The sequence below is a fragment of the Podarcis cretensis genome (genome assembly GCF_951804945.1).
Source record: "Podarcis cretensis genome assembly, chromosome: 4".
Taxonomy (NCBI): Eukaryota; Metazoa; Chordata; class Lepidosauria; order Squamata; family Lacertidae; genus Podarcis; species Podarcis cretensis.
Genome location: NC_137173.1, coordinates 85,917,439 through 85,932,093, shown reverse-complemented (window position 1 = coordinate 85,932,093; position 14,655 = coordinate 85,917,439). Strand labels below are relative to the sequence as shown.

The window sequence follows — 14,655 nt, the reverse complement described above, 5'->3', positions numbered from 1 at the left end:
TTGTGCGCCCATCTCACTTAAGAGGCTGGGGGCCAGCGCTGTCCGGAGACACTTCCGGGTCACGTGGCCAGCGTGACAAAGCTGCTCTGGCGAGCCTGCACCAGCGCAGCACACGGAAACGCCGTTTACCTTCCCGCTATAAAGCGGTACCTATTTATCTACTTGCACTTAAGGGGGCTTTCAAACTGCTAGGTGGGCAGGAGCTGGGACCGAAGATGGGAGCTCACCCCACCGTGGGGATTCGAACCGCTGACCATGCGATCGGCAAGCCCTAGGCGCTGAGGTTTTACCCACAGCGCCACCCGCGTCCGTTTCAAAGATGGGGAGCACTAAATGACAATGGCTGTGTTTGCACATCCTAGTAAACCATAGTTAACCGTTTACCATGCATGAGCCACTCACAGCTGAACTAGAAATTAGGGTTTGTTTCACTTTAAGCACACTATTAATGGTGAGCCAAGAACAAACTTTGGCTTGTCGTTGTGGTTTGTTCGGAGTGGTACAGTGGTACCTCGGGTTACATCCACTTCAGGTTACATCCACTTCAGGTTACAGACTCCACTAACCCAGAAATAGTACCTCCGGTTAAGAACTTTGCTTCAGGATGAGAACAGAATTCGTGTTCCAGCAGCACGGCAGCAGCAAGAGGCCCCATTAGCTAAAGTGATGCTTCAGGTTAAAAACAGTTTCAGGTTAAGAACAGACCTCCGGAATGAATTAAGTACTTAACCCAAGGTACCACTGTACGATCACTAGCTCAGACAGAACACCCAGCAGAGAATTGTGGGTCGTTCCCCCCCCCCCCCCCCCGTGTTAGTAAAAAGGAACAGAACAGCCCAGATAGGTGCATTAATGGTAAGCAATTAACTCTGTGATGTACAAAGTGGGCACTCTGAAACTTTATTTTGTCATATCTGCCAACCTAAGGCCCTGGTGATGCTGACATGATGGCAACCATGTTTTGTCCCCCTGTGGCATGTGCCATAGTTAGGATTATGTGAGCCTACAAATAAGGCGAAGCGAGTTTTAAGATTAGGCCATCCATTTTTTTAAAAGGCTGAAAAGGAACATTAAGTTACTTTTTAATTCAGACAAGCCATTAGACAGCAGAGGGAAGAAAAATCACCACCCAAAGGAAAACAAAAACAATCAAAGTAGACAAAAATAGATTCCTTTTAAGAAGGAACCTTGCTGAGAAACACAACTGATAGGCTCAGCAGGAAGGAAACCACATTCCTATAGAAACAGGAAAGGAAGGAATCTTGTAACAAATCTGAGAGGAAGGGAGAATAAACCCAGTCTGCCTCTGAGATATACATACGCACACCATGGGGAATAATTAAAACGTAAGTTCTTAAAAATAATCAAATATTTTTCAAGGACCTTCTAACTAATGTAGACCAGAACTTGCCACTAGTGGAAGTCAGGTGCCAGTTCAATGATGCAGATGCTAAAAATAACAGGAAGAGTTAAGGTAGGAAAAGGGTCGAATACGCCTGTTTGCTTGCAAATCTGGAAAAAAAATGGACATAGCAACTTTTAATGAGGTCAAATTTGCTAAAGAAGGGAAAGGAATTGCTGGTGCCACCTAGGTAGAAGTTGCTTCAGATTTATTTCTAGTAAATAAGCTCTTAAAACAACCATAGTGCCCTTATTTGCACATAATACCCAACAAAATTGTGGTGTCGCATGTGTAGGCTCTCAGAGAGGAGGTTGTGACCATTTTGCTCCTCCTTGGTCATTTTGCTGCTGCACTGATCTAAGCCATGATTTGCCTTAGCTTGCCATCTGAACTTGAGCTTGCTTGCTTATTTATGAATGAATGAATGAATTTATAATCCACTCATTCATAAAAATATAGCAAGACAGAATACAATATACACCAATAAAAATCAACAAAGATATCTGTCAGGTGCTGGTGGTGGTTGCTTGTGAGTAACCAGGCAGGACTCCGACCTGTCTTTTGCAGGTTTTATTGGTGCAAACTATATACAGTGCAGAAACACAAAGTTCATGTGCGTCTTAGTCGCTTGCAGATTCCGGGAGTCGCCCCTTCCGGTTTCTCCCCCAACGTAATAACTTAGGCACCCCAAATCTCCACCTTCACTCCTTACGTTTCATCCATCTGCGTAAGCTAGGCAATGGAAACGGCATGTCTGCCTCCTGGCCAGCCAGGCTAGGTGAGGTGCTTGGGCTCTCAGTAGCATCTTCAAGCTCTACCGCCGGACGAGGTGCTGCTCCTCAGGAGCGCCGGAGGCTCTCTGTAGCCCCCTGGCTTCCTCCCCTGTTCCGATGGCAGTCCCCTGACAATATCCATAAACACATGTAAAACATCAAAAAACCTGATTTTTTTAAATTAAAAAAATCATATTGTAAGTGCCTGTGAAAAGAAAAGAAAAGTTTTCAAAAGATGTTCACAGGGCAGGGCTTACCACACCACAATAAAGTCTTAGACCCTGGTGATGATCAACCAAACCTCAGTCCCCCATTAGAGTCTTTTAATGATTGAGGTGGAACATAAGGAATCAGACAGGGCTTAGCTTTGCTAGACAAGCCATGAGCTGTAAACCATAGGCCAAACCTTGGTTACAACTTATGGTTTGTCTGGCGGAAGCTAAATGAGCCCTAGGTTTGGACAACACACTTAAGTCAAATTGTGGCTTAGCACAGCACTTCAACAGAATGACCAGGGAAGAGCTAAGGGGCTGCTATTATTAGTAGTAGCAGTAGTAGTGGTGGTGGTGGTAGTAGTAGTTAGTCACTTTATCTTACAAATACAGTAACTGTTGCTTTGGGTGCAAGTCAGATAGTTGTTTGTTTCCTTGACATCTGATGGGAGGGCATTCCACAGGGCAGGTGCCACTACTGAGAAGGCCCTCTGCCTGGTTCCCTATAACCTCACTTCTTGCAGTGAGGGAACCACCGGAAGGCCCTCGGAGCAGGACCTCAGTGTATTAGTTCATGCTTATCAAAATTATAAATAAAAAGTATTGCTGACCCCCTCCCCTCCCCCCAAACGGTGACTAGGTATTCTGTTTTGGTGCCCACAACCCAGGTCCCAGGAGCCATTTGGCTCCTAGTTATTCTATCCCACTTTCAAACACTGCTCACTTTACATGTAATGGTCAAAACAATGGGAATTTTATCTCATATTGCATGCCAGCTCTCCAGTATCGAACAAGCTGAAACAACATGGAATGGAATGTTTGACACTGGGACAAACATGAGCCAATCATAGGATGGGAATTACCATTGGCAGTTAGGGATGTTAAACTACTTTCAGAACACAAGGTTTATTTTGAGGTACATTTTACATCATTCTTACAAGTTTTCTGACCAGTCTTCATGTATTTATTTTTTCTTCCTCATTTTTCATTATACAGTGGTACCTCGGGTTACATACGCTTCAGGTTACATACGCTTCAGGTTACAGACTCCACTAACCCAGAAATAGTGCTTCAGGTTAAGAACTTTGCTTCAGGATGAGAACAGAAATCGTGCTCCAGGTTAAGAACAGTTTCAGGTTAAGTACGGACCTCCGGAACGAATTAAGTACTTAACCTGAGGTACCACTGTAAAATAAATTTGAAGCGGTTTACAAAAGAAAATATAACAAGTTAACAATAGAAACACTGTGAATGATTAAAAACAATTTTCTACATGAAAACCAAGAGTGCAATAAAAGAAACGGATACAGATTTAATCCACATACTAAAAGGTCTGTGAATTAATAATAATAATAATAAAGTTCCACTCATACACATGAAGCTTAACTGCAAGAATCTAGCCAACCTCTCTCTAGGGAGGGTTCCACAGGCTGGGTGCCACAATAGAAAATACCCTGCCTCGCAGTCATGCTTCTGAATCTAGCGCATGGGTAGGCAAACTAAGGCCCGGGGGCTGGATCCGGCCCAATCGCCTTCTAAATCCGGCCCACGGATGGTCCAGGAATCAGCGTGTTTTTACATGAGTAGAATGTGTCCTTTTATTTAAAATGCATCTCTGGGTTATTTGTGGGGCCTGTCTGGTATTTTTACATGACTAGAATCTGTGCTTTTATTTAAAAGACATCTCTAGGTTATTTGTGGAGCATAGGAATTCATTCTCCCTCCCCCAATGTAGTCCGGCCCCCCACAAGGTCTGAGGGACAGTGGACTGGACCCCTGCTGAAAAAGTTTGCTGACCCCTGATTTAGTGGGATGCATAGTGGGGCCTCCAACGAAGATGACATGGTATAGACAGGTTGATATGGAAATAGGCAGTCCTTTAATATCCTGGTCTCAAACCATGTAATGCTTCATTTTGTGTGGCAGAGATTGATTGCCTCTTCAGTCATAACAGTCGTTTTGCCAGTTTTGTGTTTAAACAATAGCAATTTGGGGGATATTTGTTTACAGGGTGGAATGATCAACTGGAATCGTCTCTTTCCTCCTTTACGCCATCGACGTAATGCAAACTATCAGGATAATCACCAGACAGAACCTGAGGTGCTACCTCCAGCTGAAGTTTCTGAAGAACAGGTAAGGATATGTGTGGTTGTGCTGGTGATGGGGAGAGCCAACATGGTTATGTGGCGTATTAGACAATTCTGCTTAATTAAGGTCACTTCCATAACTTTCTATGCTCCCTTCCTAGCAGCGTAGTACCCAATCAGAGAATAGAGAGTTGATAGTGGGGATTTTGCATTGTCTGTTCCCACTGTGGCTCCCGTCAGCCACATGGAGCAGGTTTTGTATAGCAGGTGTAGGACACAGAAGTGTGCACACACAGCTGAACAACAAAAGGTACAATGGCCTTTCTTTCCTTTCTTACAAACATTAGACTTGAACTTGTACAGGACAAAGACTGGAATTGCATGAGACAATTTTAGGAGGAGTGGGAGCTGAGTAGCACTTGGACCCAGCGGAGATCATGGATGGTGGGGTGGGGTGGGTGGGCTCACTGCTTGGTAGGTGGCCATTGGTGGAAAGAAAAGCAGGCCAGGAGCCAAATGGCAGTTGATGAGCTGGTGTGGGGGTTCCCTGACTCACCTGTCCCTCTGATTCATTTCTATAACTGCGTAAGAAAAAATGAAAATCAGGACTGTGACAAATACTGATCATTCTCTGTTCTTTAAAAGTACTCAGGCCATCAGTCTGGAAATGTTGATTCATTTAGAAATTTGTTTTCTGATTTAAACATGTCCATTCCACCATGCAAAGCAGCAGGCCTATCTAGATCTTAACAGCAACATCACTCCCTGAATAACTGAGATTAAATGCACACAGTTCATCAAAAGCCAATGGCCCTTCTTCCTTTTGTTATGAGCATTGGAGCTGGAACAATGCGTGTTAGAATCACAACTTTGTTTACAGCGGGTTTAGTTAAGGGCCTCATTAAATGTTCCTTGGAAATACAGGTAGCACACCCATGACACATTTTTTAAAAGAGAAAAGGCATTCAGCAAGTCCTTATATAGTACCGTCCAAAATGGTTTTACATTTGCTTCCAACTGAGAACTTGGATAATGACAGCTTTCTTGTGATAAGGAAGTAGATTCCAAGCTGTGGATAACCTTATTTTAAACAGTGTTTCCTCCAATTTCAAGATTTTCGTACAGTGCATCTCTGAAACCAAATTTACATGTTCCCTTTTTGAGGCAATACACCTCTGTGATAGGACTATAGCAGGGGTAGGCAACCTAAGGCCCGGGGGCCGAATACAGCCCAATCGCCTTCTAAATCCTGCCCACGGATGGTCCAGGAATCAGCATGTTTTTACATGAGTAGAATGTGTCCTTTTATTTAAAATGCATCTCTGGGTTATTTGTGGGGCCTGCCTGGTGTTTTAACATGAGTACAACGTGTGCTTTTATTTAAAATGCATCTCTGGGTTAATTGCGGGGCATAGGAATTCATTTATTTTTATTTTTTTCTTCAAAATATAGTCTGGCCCACCACATGGTCTGAGGGACGGTGGACTGGCCCCCTGCTGAAAAAGTTTGCTGACCCCTGGACTATAGCTTCAGTTTAAACCAGGGTGGGCGGGGGCAACCACTCCATGTGAAAATCTCACTACCTCAGAATGTAGCACTTAAGAGAAAAGACCTGAAAACTAAGGCTGGGTTCTCACACTTTTCTGGTTGTGTGGTAACCACCTCAGTGCCTCCCTTCCCTTGTTACTAACAGTGAAAAGCCCCAGATCACATTAGATAAGACCCCTCCTTTTCCCAGCATCAGCCTCCAGAAACTGGTTTAACACAGGCATGGACATTGGACAAGGAGCTACAGAGTGGTTTCTTCCCATGAGGCAGCCAAAGTCCTATCTTATACTATTTACCTATTCTTAACCATTTTTTAAAGCATGCAATTATCTGGACTGCTTAGCTGAAATTCCAGATAAAGACCTCTTTTTGTCTCTTTCCTTTTCTGCAAGGTCGCACGGCTCATGGAAATGGGATTTTCCCGACTGGATGCTCTGGAAGCTTTGAGGGCTTCAAATAATGACCTTAACGTAGCCACCAACTTTCTGCTCCAGCACTGAGTAGTGCCTGCACGAAGGACTTGACTTTTCACGTTTGGTGTGCTGCCCAGAAGAAGACTTCAGCCATTGACTGGATAGACTTCTGAATGTCTAAATCCAGAAGAATAAGCTGACTCTTCACATGTGACATATCAGAGCAGAAATGATGGATGGCACTGGAATTACCTGACTCTTGAATGGTGATTTGTACTGGCCAGATTGCACTTGAAGAGTACTTTCAATCGTACAAATAGGTTGTATTCAATATTTATTTTGACAAATTCTGTGGTTTCTCCCCTCCCCCCAAAAAAACAAACCCACACCCAACAACACAAAATCAGCAGAAAATATTTCACCATTCCTAATAACTAGGAACAGGAGGAAACAAAAAAAGTGTGTACTATGGCTCTTTTTGCAAAAAAATACAGGTTTTCCAATCTTGCATCACTTTCCTTTTTCTAATCTTTAACGTTTTTGAACATTTCTTTCATCTCCTTCATCACAGCTCTAAGAAATGTGAAGAATTACTTAGCCATGTGATTTCATTAAAGGGAGAGAAGACTGTGATGATCTTGTTCAGAGGAGTCTGTTAACATTTCTGAAAAATGTTAATCTCCATTCTACCTTTCTCAACCTTTAAGTCATCCATGTAGCTAAACAGGGATACTAAAAAAATTAAGAGCAATATTGGCAAGTCACAGTAGATTGACCATATACATCTAATAAAAAAATGGTTATAAATTCACTCAAAATATGGGAATAGGGGAAATAAAAATGAACTAGTTTGGTAACATTGCACTCACCACAATTTTTTTCCCATAATATCTCAGGTTTCTAAGAAAACATGGATCAGGCATAGAATGCTAGATAGAAATAATGTATCATTGGTATTCTGCTGGTGGGTTTTAACTGAAAATAGGTTGCACAGCAGCCACAACTATTGTTGCCTCTTGTCACTTTTTAAAAGGGAAAGAAGAAGGGAGGGCAAGTACTGGATTAAAGATGAGTCCCTGTCTGAAAGGTTGAAGGCTACGCATGTTGGTATGTGCTTTGCTCTATATCTTAACCAAGAAAGAAGTACCAGGGCTAAAGTCCACCTGCAGTGTATGCATTTTAGGTGGAATCTTTATGCATTTTAGGTGAACTCTGTCCATGCTGCAAGGCATTGTTTTGTTTTCCGTGACTGAGCATTGGCATTCAGAGTATGTTCTGTATGAGTCGCAGCGAATCTTGGCTCAAATCAGTCCATACATAGGCTACGTGTATGCACACTGTCTATGGGCTGGATCCAGATCAGATCTCCTTTATGGACCCGAGGGCTACATTCAGCCTTGGCCAACCCTTGGCAGAAGTAGTGGTGACCACCCCACGTTCCTGTGTGCTCACATGTAAATAGGTACACATCGCCCATCTCCTCGGCTGACCTGCACATATCAACTGCAGAGAGTCTTGGCTCTCTCCATGCTCAACAAACAATTGATCTGATTGCAAGGAAAGAGGCAAATTGAATCCCCATCAAGGTGCTGGACTGGTTATAAATCTTTCTGCCCACTCAAGTGCTATGTCGACTTTTTTTTTTCTTTTTGCCTTCATTACTTCCAAAATCTGTCGAGTCTTGGGGGAGGGGGCGGGCAAAAAAATTGCTTGGGTGGCCTAATACATTCACTGTGCCTGGGACTGATCACTCATGGCTTAGATCTACAAGTGCTTTTTAAATTGTTGACTTTAAGGTTCCTTGCCACCTTGAAGACTAGCTTATGCCATAATAAATTTGTTCGAATGCCACAGTGACTAATGCTGCTTCCCTTCTCAAATCTTCTTGAAATAATAATTTAAAAAATGCCTATAATAGCCACATCATATCAGGGTTGGATGCAGAACTTTGAGCCATAATTTATTAATATTTCTGGGTAGCCTTTTAACCAATTAAAGCCTTCTGTATCCCAGTCACAGTCACAGTTAAACAAAAATATGGATATTACAATTGTTAGCATAGAATGAAAACTGTGAAAGCGGCAGCAAAGAATGCCTGTGCCCCCTCCTTTCAAATAAGCCTGCATGGTGTTTCTCTTGTTTTTCAGATACTGCGGTTTGTCGACTGTACATCGTTATCTTGGTGATCTTTCAGGTTTCAATGACTGCTGCTTGCAGTCTCCTGTGTAGTTATGGCATATCTAATTTCAGGATCACACTTTTTAGGGTGTGTGTTTTGCTGAAAAAGATTTATAGCAAAAGTAACATTTGTAAAAGCAAGTGAGGAAAAAAAATCAACTGTTCAGAAAACACCCTCAACAATCTTACTTGTAATTTATCGTACGGCAATTGGTTTTAACGGACCACTATAGGGATTTCTTGATTAAAATGTTTTTATTATTTTATTTGAAGATTTTTCAGTTACCAAAGAACAATAAGCAATAAGAACAAAAAGCAATGTTTCATTTCTTTAACCATTTGTTTCCAGTTTAACCCACATTTGCTTACATTCTCTTTCTGAATGAGCAGAAATCAAATCAAATCTGATCTATAATATTGCTCACTTGCTGTGGGAGTGAGGAAAAGATTGTACACAGATTTTCTAGAGCTGGTTTTCTTTCTGGGAAGAAGAAAAATAGAGACTGCAATAAAACAAAGAAATGTTTCATATTTTTCATTTAACTTACCACACACATTGAAATTCCATAACTGTGAAATTTATGCTTAATGAAAAACAACAAGGGAAAAGCGTTTAAAAGCATGGTGGTCACATATATCTACAATCATATATAGTTGAAGTAACTGTACACTGTTCACAGGAGGTTTAGTTTTGCCAAATCAGGAATAGTGAATTGTACCTTTATAGAGTAGCCATCTTCTGAGCCAGCCACAGATTTCTGTGTAAGAATTTCATACTGAACAGCAGGTACTTACTTGTTTCCACTTATCAGGAATACCATATTAATGTATTTCTAGGCTGGACCAGAAGTCCATTGAAAGGGGAAAATTACAGCCCTCCCAAATCACTCAGCAAATAGGACTACTCACCTGAGCAAGTGACAGAGCCATTTGGGAAGTCCCAGCTACCTGGAGTGAGGCTGAAGGACAAAGGGATAATGCAGACTGTGAGGCCACTGATCTCTGCTTGCTTTTGGCCTGGAATCGGGATACAGTTGGGCAAGTTTGAATCCTGTGAACCACCTGGGAAATGCTTGTGTTAAAAGGTGGTAGATGAATGCATTAATGAATGAAAATATTGGGCCACAGGACATTACAAGTAGGATTTCATGTGTTTTTCAAATTGTCCTTAATGGGTGCAGTAAACATTTAGCAATTTTCTTTCTTTGTCTTGAGTCTCAAAACTGGGTCTGATGTAGAAATTTTAATTTGCCCTTTTTCCACGAGGCAGAAATCCCTAGGGTTGCCTTTTCCATTGCTAATTTATGGGGCCACGAGCAAAAGTGGAAAATGCCAAAGCAGCAGAAGACTCATCTAGACCCACAATGGCACACATCCAAATTGCAAAGCTACTGTTGATGTCTGAATTATGCTCCTGGATAGAACTCTTCCTCACCCATCATCTGAGCTGCTGAGCATTTTCAGAGATACTTGTGTTTGGTTTACTTAGAAGCATATGCCCAAATCACCTGTTCATACATACGTATCTAATATGTAAACATAATTTCCAGTACAAACCAAGGAAGAAAATGGATAAGTTGGCTAATTTAACTAGGCATGTCTCAGGGAGCAACCTATTTATTTTCCCAGGCCACATCTTCATAGGGATTAGTAGTGAAGCACAGAACGTTGAGCATGTATGAGAAGATCTCATGCCTTTAGTTGTATTACTGATGGGAGCCAATCAGCTGCCGGCTGCCATAAGTTTATAACCCATTATCTATATATGGGAGCAATCTGGCTGTAAATGGAAAAAGAATCCCGTCTTCTCACCAGTTAAGTTTCTTTAATTTTTAAATTCAAATTAAATAAACTACCAATGATGAGAAAACAAGATTACACAAGGAGACGATGTATACTGCAGTACCAACAGGAGATTCCACAAAATGAAGAGTACATTTTAGAGACTCACGGCTGAAAATGTGAACAGACTCCATGGAAGAATATTGTTTGAGTTAACTAATGTTGATTGTCAAAGTTCTCCTTGTGTTGATTCGTCTGTGAGCTTATTCTTACATGCACTTCGCTACGTTAGTCTGTCATCAGCATAAAGCATTTCATAAAGGAACTCGCACTGCAATAACAGCATAGAATCCTGTTTTATTTTTCAAAATGTAATGCTCACTCCAAGATTGCCACTAAGGTGTGTGTGAGAGTGAAAGAAATAAGAAGTAGGTGGGAAGGCTGTTTCTAAGGCAATACAGAATATATGACTGAAGGATGAGGAGGTGTGGGAAATACTGTGTTTGAGGACTAGATCTGACTCTGAAAGTGTAAAAGTAAATGGTATTGGAGTTTTTTTCTTAAATAGTCATTGTTGCTTTTTTAAAAAAATACAAGAATGACAGGGTAACAGGAAAGTACGGTACTTTAAAAGTTGTGAGTTTCCCCCAATATTACAGCGTACTAACAAAGTAAGACTTTCCCAAAAAAAAAAGTAGAGAGAAAAAATCTGGCATGAAATCCTACCAACCCAATGTGAAGTAAGACTGAAGCACTTGCTAATACAAACTTACTGTGTGTGCACACATATGTATGTATACAGTATGTATTCCTTTGCCAAACCCCTTCCCCCAACCCCTCCTCCCTTGACACTTGACAAACCTGTCTTTACACTTCAAACCACCCCCCCCCCCCCGTTGCCGCCCTTGTTATTTCCTCCCAGCTTGTCCAAACCTCCCCTCCCATAGCTTGGTCTAATAATTATTGTTTTTATTTATTAAATTAATATACCACCCAGGACGCACTGTGGGTTAAATCACAGGGCCTAGGACTTGCCGATCAGAAGGTCGGCGGTTCAAATCCCTGCGACGGGATGAGCTCCCGTTGCTCGGTCCCTGCTCCTGCCAACCTAGCAGTTCGAAAGCACGTCAAAGTGCAAGTAGATAAATAGGTACTGCTCCGGCGGGAAGGTAAACGGCATTTCCATGTGCTGCTCTGGTTCGCCAGAAGCAGCTTAGTCATGCTGGCCACATGACCCGGAAGCTGTACGCCGGCTCCCTCAGCCAGTAAAGCGAGATGAGCGCCGCAACCCCAGAGTCGGTCACGACTGGACCTAATGGTCAGGGGTCCCTTTACCTTTACTACCACCCTTCATCTGAGCAGCACAGGCATAGAAATAGAAAAATACGTATCATCATAAAACCATCACACACGCACACAGTTTAAAAGGCCATAGATTGTTTAAAACCTGGGAAAAGAGGGGTGGTGCCTAAAGATACGTGACAAAGGTGCTAGGCAAAGCCGCCCTAGGGAGAGCATTCCACAAGCGAGGAGCCACCACAGAAGAGGCCCTGTTCTCGTGTTGCCACCCTCTGGACCTCTCGTGGAGGAGGCACATGAAAAATGGGCTCAGATGACAAACGCAGGGTCCAGGGCGGTTCATATGGGGAGGGGCGATCCATTTAAGGCTTCATAGGTCAAAGTTTTTGCGTTTGTTTGAAACTTCAGACCTCAATTTCTTATTACTACTGCTTGGTTCTCTTAAATAGGGTTATGTTTAAAACTTTTTTGAGTTTCTGCCCTGTTTTTTTGAGTTTGTTTGAAACTTTAAAACCTCAATTTCTTATCACTACTACTGGATTCTCTTAAATAGGGCTATGTTTAAAAGTTGTCATTGAAGTTTTCATACCTTTTTTGTAAACTCCAGGAAGCATTTTCAGCCCTGCTCTTGAGCTTGTTTGATATCACTTAAAATCTTATAATTTCTTTATTTCCTTCTGAGGAAACTGATTAGATAAGTGAAACGAGTTTTCTAGCCGGCATCTCGTAATGTCTTTGTTTAATTCTAGTTTATTTTTTGATTTTTGTTATTCTATAGTCAATTACTTCTCGTTTCAGGGATTTTCATGGTGAGCAACCTGGCTGCTGAATTCTGTGCCAGTTGCAGTTTCCAAACTGTCATCAGAGGTAGCCCCACATCTTAACACATTGCAGTAATCTAACCTAGAGGTTACCAGAGCATAGGTGACAGAAATTAGGCTATTCCTGTCCAGAGAGGGGCAAAGCTGGGCCACCACCCAAAACCGATGGAACACCACTGAGGCCACCTGAGTCTCCAGCCACAGCAATGACCCCCCCCCCCCCGCAAGCTGTGTACCTGCTCCTTCAGAGGGTGTGTAACCCCATCAAGAGCAGGCCATTTCCTATCTGTTCAATCAAGGGAACCGCCCACTAACAGTGTCTCAGTCTCATCTCGGTTGAGCTTCAGTTTGTTTGCTCTCATCCGGTCCTTTACTGAGGCAAAACAATTGTCCAGCACTTCCACCGCCACACCTGTAGATGTAAAGGAAAAGTAGGTCTGTGTGTCTTCAGCATATTGCTGACAACGTACTCCAAAACGTTGGATGACCCCACTTGGAGGTTTAATGTAGATGTTAAATAGCATGGGGGATAAAATCAGACCCTGAGGAACCTCACTGTGCTGGTCCCGGGGGGGGGGGGAGTGTTACCGTGCGGCATGGTCCGTGTCTGGTCCGAAGCTGAAGTGGGGTCCAAGGCAGGGAGTCAGGCATGGTCAGGAACTCTGGCAGAAAACAGGACAGGGTGCCGGCAGGAACAGGTAACCAACGATGTTGCTCCCGCAACCTGGGACTGGGCAGGCTGGCATTTATCTCCTCTGAGGCATAGGGCGGCCCACAGGTGACTCGCCTCTCCTGGCTTGGAGGTGAGCACTCCTCCTGCGAGAACTTAGTTCCCTCCGCCTCTCTGCCCTGAGCCTCTGCAGCTCAGGAGAGGCTGGAGGGTTACTGGACCCAGACAGGGCTGGGAGAGGAGCACCTGCAGGCAATGGGTCCTCGATCACTTCCGGAGCCAGAGCGGATTCAGCTGGTGTCTGCTCCTGAGGATCCGGCACAGGTGAGGGCCCTTCAGGTTCAAGCCCCTGCCCCGGCTCAGCCAGCCCTGGAGGCAGGGACTCCTGTGCAGGCTGGGATTCCTCAGGTTCAGCCTCTGAATCAGATTCCCAGGCCATCACACCCACATTGAAGGCTGTACAGGGCCCAAGAGCACCCCCCAAACATCGCCTCTAAAAACAACCGTCCCAAGTAGGACTGGAACCACCACAAAGCAATGCCACCCACCCCTTACTCAGACAGTCACTCCAGAAGGATACCATGGTCAAGGAGGTCAAGGAGAATTAACAAGGACACATTTCCCCTGTCTCTCTCCTAGACAGAGGTCATCGTACAGCGTGACCAAAACAGTTTCTGTGCCGAAACCCTAATAGAAATAGATGTAGAAAATCAGTTTCCTACAAGAAAGCCTAGATCTCGTTCATGACTACCCACTCAAGAATCTTGTCCAAGAAAGGGAGATAGTTACTTAGATTTTCCAAATCCAGGAAGGGTTTCTTGAGTGGTTTTACCACTGCCTCCTTTAAGCAGGCAGGGACCACTCCTCCCTGCAAGGAGGCATTAATCACCTCCCTGGCCCAGCCAACTGTCCCCTCCCTGCTAATTTTTATCAGCCAAGAGGGGCAAGGGTCCAGAGCACAAGTAGTCACCCTGACCAATCCAAGAACCTTCATCATCGAGCCTTACCAACTGAAACTCATCCAACACAACAGGACTAGAAAATTCTGTGGACAGCCCTTGAGATTCAGCTGCTGTAACAGCAGAGTCAATAGGATGCAAGTGATTTTATCCACCATTCAGCATATAACAAGTCCTTAAATATCCGAAAGCATAATAAAGGGCAAACCATACACTAATTAAAAATATCCACTGCGTTGCCTACGATTCAGTACAAAGCCAGAGACCAACACATCAAATTTCCTTCAATGCCACTAGAGGTCAGCATTTCACAAATTCCTACGGCAGCACAAGAGAAGCTTGCTACCTTTTTATTTACCTTGAGGACAACTATGGATAACTTAAGGACCTGTGGAGAGAATGGCATTTGATTATGTACATGCATTAAAATAGTAATAACTTCATAGATCCTAGGTGTTGTTTTCTTTCAGTGCATGCCAACAATTTTTCACAGAGGCCCCCAAAGGGTGGC

General features: G+C 43.3%; 1 protein-coding gene and 1 long non-coding RNA gene across 2 annotated transcripts in view; one reads left to right on the top strand and one right to left on the bottom strand.

Annotated features, from left to right (window-relative positions):
• The window catches only part of UBAC2 (UBA domain containing 2), an 85,899-nt gene extending 78,956 nt beyond the window's left edge, over positions 1-6,943 (top strand). The window contains exons 8-9 of the mRNA XM_079972977.1: positions 4,398-4,520; positions 6,415-6,943. Coding sequence (XP_079829103.1) covers positions 4,398-4,520; positions 6,415-6,522 — 231 coding nt within the window. The 3' untranslated portion in view covers positions 6,523-6,943. The remainder of the gene's footprint in view (positions 1-4,397; positions 4,521-6,414) is intronic.
• Positions 6,944-7,322: 379 nt separating this feature from the next.
• Positions 7,323-10,789, bottom strand: LOC307214331. Its single transcript, XR_013837926.1, has 2 exons — positions 10,565-10,789; positions 7,323-9,630 (listed from the first exon to the last, which is right to left on the bottom strand). It is a non-coding gene; the product is annotated as an uncharacterized lncRNA (long non-coding RNA).
• Between the last annotated feature and the right edge of the window lie 3,866 nt (positions 10,790-14,655).